The 18,861-nt window shown below is 42.2% G+C and overlaps 1 protein-coding gene across 2 annotated transcripts in view; it reads right to left on the reverse strand.

Annotated features, from left to right (window-relative positions):
• MDN1 (midasin AAA ATPase 1) overlaps positions 1–18,861 on the reverse strand; it is a 144,741-nt gene that overhangs the window by 17,543 nt on the left and 108,337 nt on the right. For both annotated transcript variants that reach the window (XM_033097100.1, XM_033097091.1), the window contains 17 exons: positions 18,388–18,534; positions 17,389–17,498; positions 16,716–16,789; positions 16,047–16,245; positions 14,593–14,752; positions 12,556–12,702; positions 11,891–12,017; positions 10,750–10,855; positions 10,087–10,202; positions 8,724–9,209; positions 8,230–8,456; positions 7,504–7,659; positions 7,158–7,327; positions 6,215–6,376; positions 3,587–3,724; positions 1,682–1,823; positions 150–328 (listed from right to left, as the gene is read on the reverse strand). In XM_033097100.1, coding sequence (XP_032952991.1) covers positions 150–328; positions 1,682–1,823; positions 3,587–3,724; positions 6,215–6,376; positions 7,158–7,327; positions 7,504–7,659; positions 8,230–8,456; positions 8,724–9,209; positions 10,087–10,202; positions 10,750–10,855; positions 11,891–12,017; positions 12,556–12,702; positions 14,593–14,752; positions 16,047–16,245; positions 16,716–16,789; positions 17,389–17,498; positions 18,388–18,534 — 2,846 coding nt within the window. The remainder of the gene's footprint in view (positions 1–149; positions 329–1,681; positions 1,824–3,586; positions 3,725–6,214; positions 6,377–7,157; positions 7,328–7,503; positions 7,660–8,229; positions 8,457–8,723; positions 9,210–10,086; positions 10,203–10,749; positions 10,856–11,890; positions 12,018–12,555; positions 12,703–14,592; positions 14,753–16,046; positions 16,246–16,715; positions 16,790–17,388; positions 17,499–18,387; positions 18,535–18,861) is intronic.

An 18,861-nucleotide genomic window follows, 5' to 3' on the forward strand; every position in this document is an offset into this window, starting at 1 on the left:
CAGTAAGATATAGAGGAGAGAAAAAAAGGAAAAAGAGAGATAGCAGAAAGAGAGGAAGGAAAACAAAGACAGAAAAGGAAGTGGTGGTTGGTGGGACGACTGCCCCTCTCAACCTAGGGACCATGGGACGAGGGAATTGTTTAAATTACCTCATCCATTCCTGGTCCGGTTTCTTCAGTGGTACTGTCTTTTTCATCCTCCTCCTCCTCCTCCTCCTCCTCATCACCCCAGAGCCTCTCATCTAGTTTGTCAGCTTCCTCACCGTTCAGATCGCCCATCTGTTTGTCCAGGTCTGCGCTCTCACTATCTGATTTCTCATCATCCTCTTCTGAAAGGAAAGGCACTGAGCTTAGTTAGGCAGATCCCCGAACTCACCTGGTCTTGTGTGTGTAGGAGAGACGGGCCCACAACCAAGGGTGGGCTGCTGCTCCTACAGAACACTACTCTACTGGCTGGCAGGTGGCTTTGGGTCTGCTGAAGGAGTCCTACTGTGTTTTGCAAACTGTTTGAAAGAACAAGGAAGTCAGTAACGTGTTATGTGAACAGGCTGTTAGAATGGTGGGGGCACAGCTGTCAGGATGGGACTGAGCAAGCACACGGGTTGCTCCTTATCTGTGAAATGTCAGTCGGACAACATGATTTCCAAGGTCCTACCCCCACCCCCAACATACGACACTTCTGTGACTTTATCCAACAGCTACAATCCTGTGTACAGTGCACTCAATTAGAATCTCCCTGCCATTGTCTTTGCTCAACCTCTACTGTGCTGAACGTTGTATCCTTATGCTGCTTAGGCAAGTGTACACACTTCTACTCTGAGATCAGCTCTCACCTCTGCAAGAATTTTGCTTAGAATAAGACACTGTATCTCAAATTAAGCTTTCGACAGAAATTTAGAGCAATAGCTTAATTATGGTACAAATATATGACAGATGATGATGTGCTATAAAAAAATCATATTCTCAATCATTTTTAATGACAAGGGCAATGCTCATAATATGTTAAACAAAAAAAGCAACGATAGAACTGTTTATGGTCTATGAGTATATGCGTACATATACAGAGGGTGCCAAATCAATGTATACACATTTGAAGAAAGGAAAAAAACTGTATTAAAATTGTAATACTCAATATATACCGATAATAAAAGATGAATACAAATGTGTATACAGTTTTTGGCACCCCCAGCATATGTATGCAATAAATGCAAAGAAATAAACCAAAATTTATTAAATGGTTTGGGTGGTAGGCCTAAAGGGTACATATTTCATTCCTGCATTTTTGTTCCAAATCGTCTACAACAAATGTCTACTATTTTTGTAATTTGGAAAAATTACAGTTACAAAAAATAAAACAGTTATTTTTTGAAAAGCACTCTGAACAATTTACTTTTGAGCTGAGGCCAAGCTCTGTCTGTGACCATGTCCTTGGTCTTCGGCACTTCCCTGAAGGGCACCACACACTCATGGCATTGAGCACACGAGGCAGCGGAGCATCAGGCAGTGACTCAGTTTACTCACAGAAGAATCTCCAAAACTGACTACAGACTCCTACTTCAGTGGAGATGGTGATGGCACATGCATAATGTTAATGTTGACAACAGGCTCCTAACTGGGAACATGTAATTTCCTGGATAAAATGTTTATTTTTCAAAAACAAGAATGCAGTGATAATCTCAAACCTTGTTCTTCAAGCTCCCCGTCATGCATTTTCCCATCAAAGTCTTCTGACATCTCAATGGCATTATCCTCGCCCTTAATGTCGGATTTTGAGTCAGGATCCTCTTTATCTTTTTCTTGACCTGTCTGAAATGTATCTTCTGCCTAAATTAAAAAGAAAAAAAAAAAAGGTAGCTTAACTAATGTTTATTCAGCTCTAAATAGACTATAAATACATCAATGCCAAGGTTAATGCTATAAAGTTATCTCTGGGGAGATAAAAAGGAGAACTAATAGTGATAACCACACATGATAATTTCTGGTTTGCTTTAACATTCCCGTAGTTAATTTCCAGTTTTAATGCATTTGTGATTACAGAATATAGAATTTTGTTGAGATTTTCTTCATGTGAATTGTTTAGTAACCCTCTGTGAATGTAATTTTGTTTACTATTCCTTAAACTACATATTCTTATAAACTCTATGTGATATTTGGGGCAAAAGATTCATGACTGTTAATCTCTTTCATTATGGTTGAATTTTAAAAGTCATTTTTTAATATACAAAAGTAATAAAATCTTATTAAAAGAAATCTAAACTCAACAGAAAGAGTCAATTTCTCATGGCACCACCATTTTCCGAAACTCCCGAAGAATTACCACCAGTGACATTCTGGTGCATCTTTTTATCTATAAACACACCATGAATATAGGTGTTATGTATCAATACCTGCCTCCCAACATCATTTTAAACAAAAAAAGGAATCATGCTTTACCAACTGTTTGCAATTTACTTTTTCTTTTTTAACTTGTAACGTCTCTTAGATATATTTTCATGTCGATACATATAAATACACCTCATTCTGTTTAATTTATTTATAGTATTGCTCTGCATATTATCTTTGACCCTTATTAGCATTTCTATAAATACACATCATTTAATACTGTCTATTGTTCTGATAGCTTTTCATCCCTCTTAATGGTTTTTGCATTGGGTTGTACTTTTTGTATAAGGTTTACCTTTTAACTTTATTTTTTTTTCCGTTAGAAAAGTACTGCATGCTGATTAAGTTAAATTTGGGGAATTACAGAAAAGCCGAGATAACAAATATATATAGATAGATATGCTATCTACTACATATTAGAAAGATCTCCACCACATAAACACTAGCAGTGCTCTTTTGTTTTTTTTATTTATTTCCAATTTTCCCTTCATAGAGATGGGAGGTTTGAATTGGCTTGTTCTTTTACTTTTAATAGCTATAACCATACCTTAAATAGAAATTCATGGTCTGCTTTAGACTTACAATGTAAGTGATTTAAAAAAATCCCATTACCTCTTATTTCTTCAAGTTAAGTTGGTTAATATAAATGACTAACAATAGTATGTATACCAAAAAAAAAAAAAAAATCACTCCCAAATGAGATAGGCATTTTAAAAAGCAACACAACAGTCTTAGTCCAAAGTATCTGAATGTTTCAAAAGCATTCTTGATTCCAATCAAAAAAAAGAAAACATTAAAATTTTCATCATGCTTTAAAAGACACACTGCAATAAAACCTGTTAATCACATTGGCATTATTATTTAATGCAATTATGACTTAAAACTTTTTTATCTTAAATCAATCACTACCAAAAATACTCTCTAGAAAATCATCAGCAAAAATCTCCCCACTTAAAATTAAAATTTTTAAAATCATTTCCCTCTCAAATTATAGCCATAACCAATGGCTATGTTGCAAAGTTCCTTTCTGTGGTCTTTAAGTTTTTTATTTACACCCACTCTTCACACTCCAGTATTCTTAGGGTTCCACAGATCAGTTTGAAAACCACTGACATTTATGTGTGTAATTTAAATACTGATAAGAAAGGGGAAACGGCGCGAGCTTCTGTACACTGTACACATACTTCAGGCATGTGAAAACGTACCTGTTCTTCATTTTCTATCTGGTCACTCACATCCTTCACACCCTCACCTTCTCCAATCCCACCTCCCTCATAGTCATGGAACTCAGTTGCTCCCTCTCCTGCTGCATCTTCCATAAATTCTTTGGGTAGGCAAAATCCCTTGAAAATAAAGAGTGAACAGTTAGGCACAAAAGCAATAAAAAAAGGGATTTTCAGTCCTGCTACAGAAAAAAAATTTTTTAACAAATGCTTAATTCTTTTTCTAGCTCAGTATTTTAAACCTGATGGAAAGGAAGTACAAGAGGACCTTTGACATTCTTGTTTTCCTTAGTGATAACAGTTATTACGCAGTTTCAAAGCTTGACATCAGATTTAACATAAAGTTTTGACTTTGTAGAGACCTTTGATGTTTGGTAATTTGCCACTTTGCCAAGACAAAACTTTGAAGTATAGTAGGGACAGTATTTAGGAGCAAGTCATTGAAGAAGAGAAGGATCTCTCAGTGTCTAAATCCCAAAGGGGTTTGTCCTTCTTTACTTTTTATTTATTTCTCAAATTAGCCTGAGAGGAGAGAGAAAAGACAAGAACCCTGGAAGCACAGCAACTTGAAGCAGATACTAAGTGGGAGATTTCATTTTTACTTTCAAAATTGAAGAGAATTTTGTGTGATGCTCCTCAAATAAAATGTTAATTTTCTTATACATAAAAAATATGCCTTCCCCTCAACTCTTGAAGTAAACCTGTCACTGTTAGGGAACATGCCACATCTGGTCTCAGCTGTTTGCTGCCAAGGCACGGGGCAACCCGGCACAGGGCAACCTGGCACTGGGCATGGGGTCTTGAGTAGAGAATAAGGTCAGACCTTAGTCATATCCGGGAAGTGTTAACAAAACCGTGTCATGTTGGCAAATAGTCGAAAAGCAAAATCAACTACTAGTGTATGGGACAAAAATGAATAAAAAACGTAGAAGAAAACAGTGGCTCTCAATCATAAATTGAATATACAAGCTATCAAGATATCTGTCAATCTGAAGATAAAAACATACTAAAAATAAGTTAAAAATAAGCTGCTAACCAACAAGGAATTAAAATCCAATTAAAAACCGGCAAACACTAGCTGTGACTTAGTTACAAGGAAATAGCTTTCTGTGGATTAAGTGCTGTAATTACAACCTAGATCTACTATCTTAGCACCATGTCGACCCTACTTTCAAGTTCCCTCAACACTACTCAGAAACGATATGAATATACATACTTTGGATACTTAAAAAAAGAAAAGGCAAACTTACTTTCAGGACATATATTCTTAAAAAGTTCACTGAAAAACACATTTCGGTTAACTTATCTAATTTTACCATTGAACTACATTATTTTAAAAGAAATATGTTTAGATATAGGCAGAATGAGACCCCACAGGAAGGAGATTCAGATGCCCCGGAGGGCACATGGCAACAGCTGCAGCGGTGGCAGCCAATGGGCTCTCGGCACTTTGCTTGTATCAGAACCACTTCTAACCCCACACCTCACCTGAACACACACACAAGGCAGATAGGCCCAAATCATTCTAGAACCTGTCAGACCAGAGCAATGCTGCAAGTGGACAAATAGCTGACTCAAATCTCAGCGCACCCTCCCCATACACTGTCCTGTCACTGTCGTGCAATACAGTGCTTCCACCAAGAAGGGATGGGATGCACCCACCAGATAGAGGGGGCAAATCTGAGACGCACCCATTTACTTATTACTCGACAAATATACACATTTATCCTCTAGATACAAGGCATGGGTTTGCCTCCCATTTTTTAACCCTTTCCAGTATTCCAGATACTTAGAACTAAGAACTCTCTTACAAGAAGCCTAGACCCCACCTTCAGTTTGTGAATTCCTATCTTCCGCAAGTGAATCTTATCTGCATTATACTTAGATTTGGAGAAAATCTTGGAATACTAAGGGAATGAAAGAAAACTGTATGTTCAATTGAAGGAGGGTCTCACAAAAATGCTAAGAAGTGTAGGCAGATCTCATTGTACACAAATGAAACTGAGGTTCAGAGAGGTTAAGTGACAAACTCAAGAGTCCAAGAACTGGATACTCCACAACTAATCAGACTTACCACACCACGTTGGGTCTGTTAGATTTGACTATCTCCAGCTCCTGAATTTCAAGGGTAGAGCTTACAACCTCTACAAATTCAGTGCTTTTCACAGTACTGGGTACTCGGGCTGAATGAATGAATAACATCCTCACTGAAGAAAAATGCCCCCCCAATACTAACGGACCTAACAGCCCCATCACCATGTCATCATAATTACATTAAATGATTTAAAGAAAAATAGCCTTAAGGAGTCACCTATCCTGTAAGTCTAGCTTGAACTGGGGACCGGGAGAGAAGGGTGTGAAGAGACAGAAGCCACCTTTGGACAGCCTCTGGAGTCTAGGGAGTTCACCAGTGGGGGACCTGCAGGCTCTAGGACTTTGGTAGAAACAGGCTTAGTAAAAGGGTGCCAGACAAAGCCCTAAAAAATCCACAGGGAGAGCAAATCACCTCCTGCTATTTGTGAAGGTCCAAAATAAAAGCCCGTCACACCGGATACTAATGGGTACAGAATAGAACAGCTGCCCCACAGTGCACACGTACACAACCCTTACCTTCTGGGCGAGCTCCGTGAAGACCTGGGTAAGCACAGAGAGCAGCTTCGCAGTGCTACGGTGAGTTGCCAAAGACATGGTCAGGAAGAAGAGGACGAGGTCCGAGTACCTGGAGAGCATGGGGACCAGGCGCACCAACAAGCAGCAGGACTGGATGAAGAGCTGGGGGCAAAGCACATGAGAAGGCCTGCTCACACTGCTTAGTGGGGACCAGCGGCTTTCCTGTGCGGTGATGAAACAGCCATGAAAATGTTCTGGAACTAGGCAGCAACGATGGCTGTACAACACTGTGAGTGTACTAAACGTACTGGTGTTTTTGTGTATTTTAATACATTCACACACACACACCTGCTCACTGAGATTTCCTCCTTATTCACACAAACCCTCACAAAAGTACACTTAAAATTCTCAACCACTGAAGTCTTACTTAGTTAACAAGGTTGTGGTTTTTTTAAAAATTGAAATGTTTATAAACAAATTTTTTCGGGAATCGAAGTTGGCACTGGAAGCAATGCTACAGCATAACATACAATGCCCTACAAAATAAGTTGCTTCTCAGGGCTTATTATGGAGATAACAACTGCTTCCTCTGCTGGCTTATTGTGAAAGGGGTGGTATTTGCAAGGCGCAGCCATTACGCATTAGCTGATGGCAGCAACATCCACCATTGACATCAAATACCCAGGAGTATGTAGGCGGGAGATGAAAGAATCCCCAAATAATGGATTTTCTGGATTGCTAGGATTTTTTCACCTGTGCATCTTACAACTGTAACCATTAGCTAACGAGCCCTAACTAAGCTTTTCAAAGTTTGTCAATGATATGTACATGCATAAAGAGATCAAATTCTTAAGTGATTCTTCCATGTGGAGCGATGTGCAACCCACTGTCTTTGCTCAGCCTACACCCAACTCCAAGAAACTTGTAAAGAACCGTTGGTTACCGTGTGCTTTGCAGCTGTGCCATCCTCACCGTACGATTTCAGCCTCTCCAACAGCTCAGAGACAGCAGAAATTATTTTCTGCACATGCAAAGTGCTCACATCGGCCCAGAAGTCTTCCTCTAAGAGCTTTGTTAGATGTCCTGACTGTAGTCTCTCAAAGCCGGCTGCCTCTTTCATTCACAGAAAAGAATAGCATGATAAATAACAGAAAATAAATCCTTTCATCTGCATGCATCCAGTCACCATTTCTAACATCAGTCCTTAAATATTTAGTCACAAAAATAAATCATCAAACAAAAACATTAAGTCAAGAATGAAACTAATTTGTGCCTGATTTCAGACATACCATCATCTTCATGTGGCCTGGTCTGGTCAGTGTTCTCCTCTGTCTTTTTACGATCTCTTTCTACTAAGTTCTGGATGGCAAAAAGGATGGCCCGGATGGCAGTTTCCATTTGCTCTGCAAAATCTTCCACAAACCCTTCATCCAACATTTGGTTTCCTAGAAAGTAACATGGTATAAAACAAACAAAAACCCTGACCATTTGCTTCAGTGCCTCTGGAAATCATCAGCCACTCTCATTTGTTATAAACAGCCACCTGTAAGTACCCACTGTGGGTGAGACACTGCCCAGCTGAGCTGGATACAAAGCTGAATGAGACATAGTCCTAGATAAACCTGTACGTTTATCGTCTTGTATTAAATTAATTTTGCTATAAGAATGTCAAAAATATGAAAATAATAGTTAACATGTTGTGTATAAATACAACTTCATTCAAATATCGCCCTCAGCTTTCCAGTGAAGGGAGAACTGGCTGTAACAGCCGAGACAGCCTGTGGTATCTCCCTACACGTGTTACAAAGAAAGTGACATGGCAACTGCAGGGAAGGGACTCAAACAAATAAGATAAAAAAGTTAAGAGCTGTGGGTTCCAACCACACCCGACTGCCTTAGAACCCTGGATAGATAGGTCTAGAACAAAAGATGAGGTGTCTCTAAGATTATCTGGAGTTCACCTACAGGACATCATTCCTACACTGGGCTTTTACTCCCGTACTGAAAGTACTTACCTCCTTGGCTGCCTGAAATGAGTAGGTGTGTCTTCCAGGTAGCAAAGTCATCTGTGGCTTTATTAATTTCTCCTCTGACATATTCCAGGCTCTCAACTAAAGCCATTTGTTGGTCTGTTTGCTCAACCTCCATCCCTGGAAGAATGAACAAGGACTCTAGGCCTTGCAAATGAGCTGACATCTGGGACAGGCAACTCAGCCCAGAAGAGCAAACTTCAAAATCTTTCCTGCAACAACAGAAATGCCACAACATTGAAAGGAAGGGGTTCACACATATACATACACACCCGCCCCCCCCAACCACTAAAATGTAAGCAGGGCAAAACTCATTGTATCTGAAGATTTACAGCTAGACATATGCCACAAAGCACTATGCAGATCCACTGAAAAAACAGAGGACTGAAGCATAAGCCCTTTCATAATTTTACCGCATTACTAAACTCTGAACAAGTACTCAGGCACCCAGAGAAGAGTAAAAGCATAGGCATACTCACCAAGAATGAAAGAGAGTCTCACAAGACTGCTGCCTAATCCTGTCGACATCAGCTTTCATTGTTTTAATGGTAGTCAGCATTTCTGTTAATCTTGAAGTTGACTGTTGCCAGAGTTGGTCGTGTTTCCGCATCCGGCAACCAGAAGGCAGCTGCCTTCCGGGTACTGGGGATGGGTAGCTCAGATCTGATGGGATGAGATCCGGCGCTGCTCCAGAAAGCTGTCCGTTGCTGAGCTCTGGTCCTTCCGGACAGGGGACAGAAGGCTGACCCTGCGCCTGGGCGTGCCCTTGGCCTGGAGCTGGCCCAGCAGCGGGGCAGCACTGGAGGAACCAGGAGAGCTGCTCCAGCAGGATCTGGCTCTGCATGGCCAGGTGCTGCAGCCTCTCCGTCCACTGCTGCACCCCATCCTGAGGGGGGAAGGCCACGGGGTAGAGCAGAGGCTCCGTCAGCCTGCCATCAATCTCCTGCACACAGCTGAGGAGGTTCCTATGTAGAGAAAGCCACAGGGGAAAACACACGGCACTTTAACCTGTGTCACCATGTTGTTTTCAACAGCAGATTCGTCCATTTCTGAACCAAGTATAGGCTTTTTCACGTAATCAAGAAGAGACAGGTAAGAAGTCTATTAAAATGCCTCCCAACGCACTGAAACACATCCTTCAGTCTTTTCAGGAGAAGTATCAAAACTCGCTGCTTATCACCTGCTCCCCTACAGCTCTCTCACATCTAACATACGTAGTGGCTCTAACCATTATTTAAAAAAAAAAAAATCTAGTAAATGTAGTACGCTTTGCTAGATAAACTCTACGAGTGCCACAGAAACTAGCTAAAGTGAAGTTAGTAGCCCGGGAATACCACCTCCTAATGCTCAACAGATGATGACGGGCTTCCTAACAGTCTTCATCTTTGAAACATCCATTTCCGATGAGGACCATCCCTGTATGGCTCAGCAAATTGCAACTCTGTGGTCCAAAAAGCCCAACGCACTGAAGCAGACTCAAACCTGACCTGTGCCCAGAGACTGGAACACCCCGATACCACGAACACCACCCTCTCAGCCCACATGGGCTGTCGACCACATATACCCTCATTCTAGACCCAGGTGTCATTCTAGACCCAGGTGTCATTCAGCCATGGCAATATTTACCGTCTGACTCAGCCCTGAACGCGATCCCCAGTCCCCATTCTCCTACGAGGTGTTATCAGAACCAGGGGGCAGAGAGAGGCCCAATACAAAAAACCTAGAGAAACCCCACTGGCCTCTTTGAGCCTCAGATTTCATTTCACAATTGATAGCAACACACGCAGCAACCCATGCCATCCTTCCTAGTTCATGCCACAAACCCAACTAGTCAGCTGGTACCTGAGGAGGATCCACTGCTCAGTCAGTGTGGTCAGGGAGCGCCGCTGTCGGATAAGCATCTTCATCAAATGCGCCGAGAACCCCTTACACCGCTCAATGTTGCCCACGCCCAACTCCTGGCAGGGGGAAGGAGAGCATGCAGAAGGTGTTGCTGGCAAACACCACCACCCTTATAGGTGGCCACGTGAAAGCGATTCCCTCCCATACTGTCTGGGTAAGAGTCCCTTGCTTAGATAAGGTTTGGATGTGCTGCACTCTAGAGTGCTTTTTGAGCAGTGCTTCTCAAATTATGCTCCTACAGATCACTGATATTCCATGAATAGGAACTAGGCTTAACACCAAAATTGGACATTAGTGGTTTTTTCCCCCAATTCACAAGGAGAAAAAGATCTGAAGAAGGCATTCTCAATTTGAGGTTTGTCTCCCATAATTTTGCTTATTTGCCTGCTGGCAAATGTGAGTAACAATTTATTGCAAGATGCTCTCTAATGATTAAGCACAAAATTATACTGATTTGTCTTGTAAGTGTAATGATGTTCTACAAGAAGCTAGTCACTTCCAGTAATGGACTATTATTATTTGACAAGGTCTGAGAACTGCCCTGGGAGGAACAGAACCAGAACTTTCCCCGCACCCTGCAATTCTGAGGGTCTATCATTCTACCTTGGCAGGAGCAGCTAAGGCTGCACTAAGTCTGGTGTGCCGTGCAAGACAGCGGTAAAAATACTTCTGGCACCCATCCCACGAAGACGAGATTTCTGTAAGCAGCCTGAAAAAGAAATCAATCATGATTTACTTAATTAAAACCACCATCTCCTACCCCAAATCCGAAAGACTCAGGGATTGGTACAACCAGAAGTTAAGAGTCTGAACAGATTTATCTCTGTGAGGACTCATTCAGTCAGGCACTCATCAGTCTTTTATGCAAAGGATGTATTACGTACTTAGCACTGGAAGTACAGCGGGGAAATAAATGATGATGACAATATGGTTTCCTTAATGAGAACTTTATAACTATCTTGGCAGTGGAAACTAGGGGTCATAAATTCTGACGCCTATAGGGACCAAGCAGATAACATAAATGATTACGGACAGCCAAGCACAAAATCATACATAGCAATGACACGTGACCTCAATGTGGGAGAATACAGATTGTTACAGATCGTAGTGAACTGGAAAGCAAGTCAAAAGGAGGGACCTATAGTCAACTTTTGACCACATGGGAAAGCAAGCCCACCTGGCCAAATTTCCCCGAAAAAACTGAAAATGCAGAATTTTTATGTAAAATTTCTACTTTTTATAATGTTGTGTTGAATTCAAACTTAAAGCACTGAGAGGGCGACTGAGCAAACAAAACACAAATGTATGTCATACCCAGTTCATGCATATCATCACTTACAACCTCTGCTGTAGTTAATACAGAGGTAGCGCGGTCTCAAAGTTTACAGGCTCTCAAATTCAAGAATGTATTAGAACTTATAAGAGGTTTCTATATGTGAAACAGCTAAAAATGTGGCTATTCTCTTGCAGATTTTCATTTGTGCATTCAAATCAAACGAGAAGACCTCGGGAAAATCAAGGACCAAAAAATAATGGAAAAGGTGAATACAGGAGGAAAGAGAAAGGAAAAGAAGAAAATTAACACTTACTGACTGCTCATCACATGCCAGATCCCGCGCCAGGCACTTTTCTAAATGTTACCTTTATCGCAACGCTAGGAGAGAGGTATGGCTATCCCCGTTTTAGCAAATGTGGACAGGGAGGTTTCAATGACTGGCTCCATTTATAATTAAAAAAAACAAACCTAGAATCAGCCTCCTGAGTGCTGCTAACTATAGACAACGCGCTCCGGAGATCTAACGGGCGAAGATGAAGCATCTCCTGAAGGTTTTTCGAACGGGCCCAGGCAAGACCTTTACGATATGACAAACCTAGGAAATAAATGGCATGTGTTTAAGTAAAGAAACTCAGGAGAGAATGGATGTGCTGTCCCCTCACCCCCCGCCTCTATGACATTGATACTCAGAGTCCTCAGAACAGCAACACGCAAGAGCTTGTTAGAAAGCAGATGCTCAGGCCCTGCCCCTCACCCACCAAATTCTACTTCTGCACTTTAACAAGATTCCCCAGTGATTCGCACATGCATCCAAGTTGGAGGAGTGCAGCACTCTAAGCTATGTTGGAAGGGTGGGTGTTGTACAACATATGGTGATGAAAATTAAAAAAACAAGATTTCTGAGAAACTTCATTACAAAAGTGTGAAAACATTTGGGACTCACAAATGGTTCATCATAGGATTTTTGTTATGTATGGCTGGAACTCTTAGAACGGCATTTCAAAACCGTACTTGCCAACTTTTGTTTCCCACCATCTCAACTGTCTCTAGAGAATACCTCCAATTCACCCATGTTGTTTTTCTCCCTAAAAGCTGGTGATTATACTTCATCGGGCTTCAAGCGAGAACCTTACCAGTTTTTGCAAGGTGTTTAAAGAGGTCTGCTAAGGCTCGCTGCTTCCGCATGAGAATGTGCTTGGCTTCTGACAGCTGCCTCTCCTTCTCTGCAGAGGGCTCCACCTTTAAGCTCTGCAGCTCACTCACAGAGGAAATTACTTCACCTGAGGGGAAAACAAGGAGGGAAATATGGAAATCCCAAGGGCTTATTAATATATTAAAATTACCCAAGATGCGAGGACATTTTGGGAACTGAGGACCAGGTGTCATTTATTTTCATATCCTGGATAACTAGCATTGTCCCTAGCATTTGGTAAATTCTCAATGAAAGTGATCAAGATGCATGGAAATTAGAAGATAAAAACACATGAGATTTCACATCCCTTGATAACAAACAACTTGAGTAAAAATAGTTATTCTTTTTTTATTTAGGGTTTTATAATCAAGCAAAAAAGCACTTACTAAGTGCCAACTATGTGCAGTGATTTATACTACAAATTTTAAATGATGTGAAGTAAAATTTCCTATAAATACGATACATACTGAACTGCTATCCTGTATCTGGTACTTGGTATATGTTCTTTTAATGCGCACAACTCCAGAAGCACTTATTTGTAGCTGCTCAGAGAGACTCAGAGAGGTCTGTCACTTTCTAAAGTCCATTCAGCTAAAGTGTGGACTTGAAGACAGGACTTGAACCCTGACCTAACCAACTCCAAAGCCCAAGTTCTTTCTCCAGCAACATGCTGCCTTCCTGAATACCCGAGGTACCTATAATCCAAAGGTGCTGCCAGCCTACCACAGGCAATGTTATGGGCTGACTGTGTGCCCCCAAATTCATATTGAAGTCCTAAGCCCCAGGACCTCAAATGTGACTATCTTTGGAGATAGGGCATTTAAAGAGAAATTAAGGTAAACTGAGGCTATGTGGGTGGGCCCTAATCTAACTGGACTATGTCTTTAAAAGAAAAGATTAAGACACAGATACACACAGGGGAAGACATGTGAAGAAACAGAGAGAAAACAGACCTCTACAAGCCAAGGAGAGAGGACTCAGAAGAAACCAAATCTGCTGACACTTTGATCTTGGACTTTTAGTCTCCAGAACTGCGACAAAATTAATTTGTGTTGTTTAAGACACCCAATATATGGTACTTTGTTAAGGCAGCCCTAGCAAACTAATAAAAGCAGTCTCGTCTGCCAGATGATGGCAGGCGCACCGGACCAATTACACTGACACTATAGGGGGATAGAGGAGAGAATGCTTTGCATCATACCGAGCGGGTGCCCTTTCCAGAAGATGCACATGGGACCTGAATTCCATTCACCCTTATCATCAGGCTCAGGCAGAAAGGTCATCTTGACCAACGGACATTAGGCTCTCATTCTAACAAGCATTAAAAGTAAAGAGCTCCCTGAGACCAGACTGTAACCTAAAAGGACCAGACTCACTCTGATACCACACACACTGGAGGAGGAGTGGGGGGAGTGGTGAAAGGCTGCCAAGAGCCCAAACTATCTTATCGAGCTTTGGATTCCTGTCCCCAGTGGCGGCTGCTATACTACAGAGCAAATCTTGGCTCTCCATTTCCCTGAGCAAGGATGGCCAGGGAGATGAAACTGTCATACCTCTTTGAAGTGAAGAAAGCAAAAGGCTGGATGAATCTTCCTCTTCCTTTAACTCATGAGAGACAACATTTTGAAAGGTGGGGACAGTTTAGAGACGCTGGGTAATCCATCTCCATCCCCTTTACTCTTGCCCCCAACCAACAAGAGCTGATACAGGCAAGCTTGTTGTAGAAAACGGCCTAACACAGCACTAGTTTGCATGAGCGGAGGACAAGATGAAAACTGTGATCAAAGTTTGTATAATCTCAATTGGCTCCCATGTCTGGGGCTCTGCTGGTCCTTAACCCACTTGTTTATTCAATTAATTGCTCAACACTATTATTCAAGATGACAAAAAACGACACAGGTGACAAACTGCGAGCCCTCCTGGGCCACTGGGGAAAAGAGAGCAAACCCCACCCTTGACCCTGGCTGCTGGCACCCACCGGTGAACTGATCAAGGCCCTCCACTAGGTGAGGGAGGCGGCTTTCCTTCATGAGCGCCAGGCACATCCTCTGCATTCGTTTCAGGAGCTTCGGCAAGCGATACAGAAGCTCCCCCTCCGAGGGGAAAGGAGCGCTGTGACGCTGTTCTGGAATTGTGGCCTATGAGACAGAGCACAGGTTAGTTTTCCTGCCAAGAGCAAAAGTAATCGCATGAGCCTGCACGAGTGCTGAATCAAAATGCCGTGCCCCTCTACACACACCCAGCTCAGCAAATGTTCAGTTCTTTTCTCACCATCTCTGAAATCTCACAAGCACAAGTGTAGCACCACCAAAATTAAAACAGACATGTACCATGGATATTGAGGCAACTGTATTACTGCTCCATATGAGATCATGGAAGTAAAGGACCCCCACCTCCGGCAATGCTTTCTGTGCTAGCCACAAGGAGACCCCAGTTCTGATCTCTGAACACAGCAGAATGAGTAACTGCTGCCTCTGAGGTGCTTGCTGCACTGTTTCTCAGACACATAGCAAGGCTAAACTGATCGACCAAATCCTCCTTCTATTACTATCGCCCCCCCACCCTCCACTTCCTGTACAAATATCAAGAACCACGATATTAGATAAGGGAAAAAGCTTTTGTCCATAGGGGCACATTTTCATTATTTTTTCCCCCTGAAGAACCCCTGAAATTCCTATGCTGTCATGGATAGCAAATCAGAAGTTTTGATCAGCATGACAGAGGCAGTGCGCATAAACTTGGCAGCCATCTTACCTGCAGAGCCGTATCATGGCTATATGCTCGATTTCCATTATGCTTTCTCTAGTGTAAAAATGCTAAAAATAGCCTGAGGAACTCCACTGCTAACTCTACAGACCCAGGGTGGGAAGTACAATAAGAATACAAAAGTAGGTGTGCCCTGAACCCCAGAGCTCCCTACACCCAAGGACATAAAACAGGAACACCCATCCTGTAACAGACCTGCTCACCCACGGTCTCTGATTGTTATATTTTCGGGAATTTTGCAAGCCAGCTCTTATCTCTTGGTGCTTGAAACTGGCTACTAGGAGAGTATTTATACCACAGTCATCAGCAGCCACTACAAACCAGCACATCACCGCACACATTCACGCCCCGTGTTGCAGCTTCATCATGTGGTAGCACCAAAGGCAGCTTCAACGGCGTAACTGCTACATTGATGCTTCAAATCTTTTGTCACAGGTAAATGACATGCTCACTGGTAAAGATAGCACCTATTTCCCATAGTCTAATACTAAACTTTCAGCACCAGGATCCATGCTTTTTGTCTTATTCTGCAGCAGGGTCAGGCAGACATACAAATGTTATAAACGTCTGAAGAGCAAGATTTCAAAGGCATCTCCTTGCCTAGTTACAACACTCCTGATACACACAGCACGGAACCCATCTGGACTGGCCCAGGAATAAGCAAACCTGCGCAGCCGCTGGCCGGGCTAACAGGGTCTCCCTCAGTGCCTTGTTCAGACTCTGAATGGGCGACGCCTCACTTGTGGCTGCTTCTGTTGGCTGCAGCAAAAAGTCAAGCTGTTCCTCCTTGTCACTCTCCACCAGGGAAGACCGGCAGGGTTCACTCAGGACAGCTTCAAATTTCTTCATGAATTTAAAGAGGGTCCTGGTAATGACAGAGATGTGGAGGGGAAAAAAATGGGTGGAAGTGAGGAAATGTAAACATGACATCATGATGTGTACACACATAACTTAACAGCCTGTACCTTCGGTATACAACGAGCTCCTTAGATACTCATAATCATCTTTGTTTGTTTTTTCAAGTATAGCAGATATTGTCATCTCCCTTTTCCAGAAAATAAAACTAAAGCCATGAATGGTGGGATCACTTCACACAAGTTAAAACACCTAATAGGTGGCAGAAGACTCGACCCTCCACAGCACACAGCCTGCTTTGCCTCGGGGCACCCCCGTGCTGCCTGCATCGAGACTCTGCTTTGGGTGGTGCTGAAAAGCTCCACCAACACGATCTAGTCTTTCATAGTAAAATCACAGCAGCACTGACAACACAGTCTTGCTTCCCACCATCTGAAAATTCTGAGCTTTGTTCACCCCCAGTTTTAAAAGAGGAATTACCTGTGTGTCTTTTCCACAGATTGTTTAATGGACCAGAAGCTGACATCATTCCACTTGGATATCTTAACAAATTCCTGTAAGATAAATGAAGTTCAAGGAATGGTTTTATAAACCTGGCGTAATTCTGTTTCTTTCCAGATCATCTGTTTGCCAAAACCCAGAGCCCTCTCCATCCCAAACACAGGACTGTGTGTCAATAAACCAGTAAAACAAGTCTAAAAAAGGAACCATGTTTTTGTCTCAAAGAAATGAAAACCAGAGTGCTTCTACAATCATCAGGTCACTGGGCAGTACTCCGGCTGATACCCGGGTTGGTTCCACAACTATGGAAGTTCCAAAAAGAGAAGGCCCTTCTTCCCCCTTGGCACCTCAACGGTACACAGATCTGTTCCTCTGAGGGGAAGATCAGCCTGGGCAAGACCGGGAGAGGAAGCACTACTAGACATCTGTGCCATCCTCTCGAGGAGGCTTGATAGGGGCCACTCCCCTGACACCCACACACTTGGCCAGCTCCGCAATGGAGCCAATGCCACAAAATGGAAATTTTGCCATCCTACTTGGCAAGATTCCCCAGAGTCCCCTGCCTCACTGTTAAATGGATAAAAGAACAGAATTGAAAAAGAATTTGCGATTTTGTTTTCCCAAGAGTGATAGTAACAGCTATTCATCTTACTTTAAGTTCTTTTTCTAGGGGGGAACGAAGTTCCACAATTTTGGCCTGGACCCGGTCAAAGAATTGCTTGTAATAATGGTACAAATTCCACAGCACATTGCAAAGTGAATCTGGAAGAAATGAAAAGGAAACAAAAAAACACCACACTTGCTGCATGTGCTACTGACTCTACCTGTGGGCTGCATATTTCATAGATGTTCTTTCCTCAGTACTCTTTAGGCCACGAGATGACAGGACGACGTTTTACAGGCTCATCAGCCTGTCTGAATTTAGCAGTTCCCAGAGATAGAAGCTCTCAACACTACACTATTTTTTAATTTCAGCTTGTAGTGAATTTTTTTTTTTTGCACTTCTTAAAGATTGTATACTCACACGTTCTGCTAGACTCACAATTTCAAAACCCTTTCTTTGACTCTTACACTAACGTCAGCAGAAACGGAGGCGGCTTTAGGAGATGGCACATCGAGAGGCTCTCACCTTGATTACTCCCTCACATACAGTCTAGACTCATTTATACCGACAGTTTTATCCTAATTTCTGTGCTCGGGACAGTAATTGACAGGAGGAGTTTTAGGTGCAGTTACTTGACACCCGGCAGTGTTCTCACTGTTATCAAAGGACCTAATAACAGCCTGGATGGAGCAGCAGCTTAGCAAGACACGTACACTGTCTAGACAGAAAGATGTGCTGCCTCAACATGCCAGGTGCGCAGACCTGCACCTGGCAGTTTACCTCTGCCCGAGTTCACTGTCGGTGCTTCACGACAACCAGTTTGTACTGTACTTTGAATGTTTTTCTCTGTATCTAACGTGAATCACATTGAATTAAAAGACAACTACAAGTATCTTGTTCAAAACCTGGTATGCAAGAAGATACCTGTGTCATGCAGAGAATGCAAAGTCTACCCCATTTTAACAGTGCAGTATAAAACTAAAAACGGGACAAAACAGAACAAACAAAAACACATAAAAGGAAAATAACATATATATATTCCCTTACCCTTTCCTTCAACTTGTGGCATCAGTAAGACGTGACAATGGAAAACCAGCAGCATCTGAAGCCGCACGTGGAATTCCCCCAGTGAGGATCCTTCAATAAATGCTTGCAATGTACTGACCAGCAACATCAGGGTCATCTGTTTGTCATCTTTAGAGATTCAAAGAGGAAAACGTATATGGGCCCGTAGCCATTACTTATTCAAAACGTGCCTGCTGTATACTATGGGATACACTGAGGGATGGCAGTTCAGTAGAGACCACAATTAAAGGCAAGTTTTGAAGCAAGGACTGTGGCTACATTCCAAGCTGATTTAAAAAAAAAAAAGTTGTACTCAGGATATGTGTTAAATGCACTCACAGCAAATTATGAAACTGAATTATGAGGTGCTTGTTTTAAGTATGAAACTTTTTTAACTCAAGCATATTTACTGCTACCTACCAAGGGAAAAACCAAAGTGAACAAGGAAATCTTATC

This window comes from Rhinolophus ferrumequinum, chromosome 3 (assembly GCF_004115265.2).
Source record: "Rhinolophus ferrumequinum isolate MPI-CBG mRhiFer1 chromosome 3, mRhiFer1_v1.p, whole genome shotgun sequence".
NCBI classification, from domain to species: domain Eukaryota; kingdom Metazoa; phylum Chordata; class Mammalia; order Chiroptera; family Rhinolophidae; genus Rhinolophus; species Rhinolophus ferrumequinum.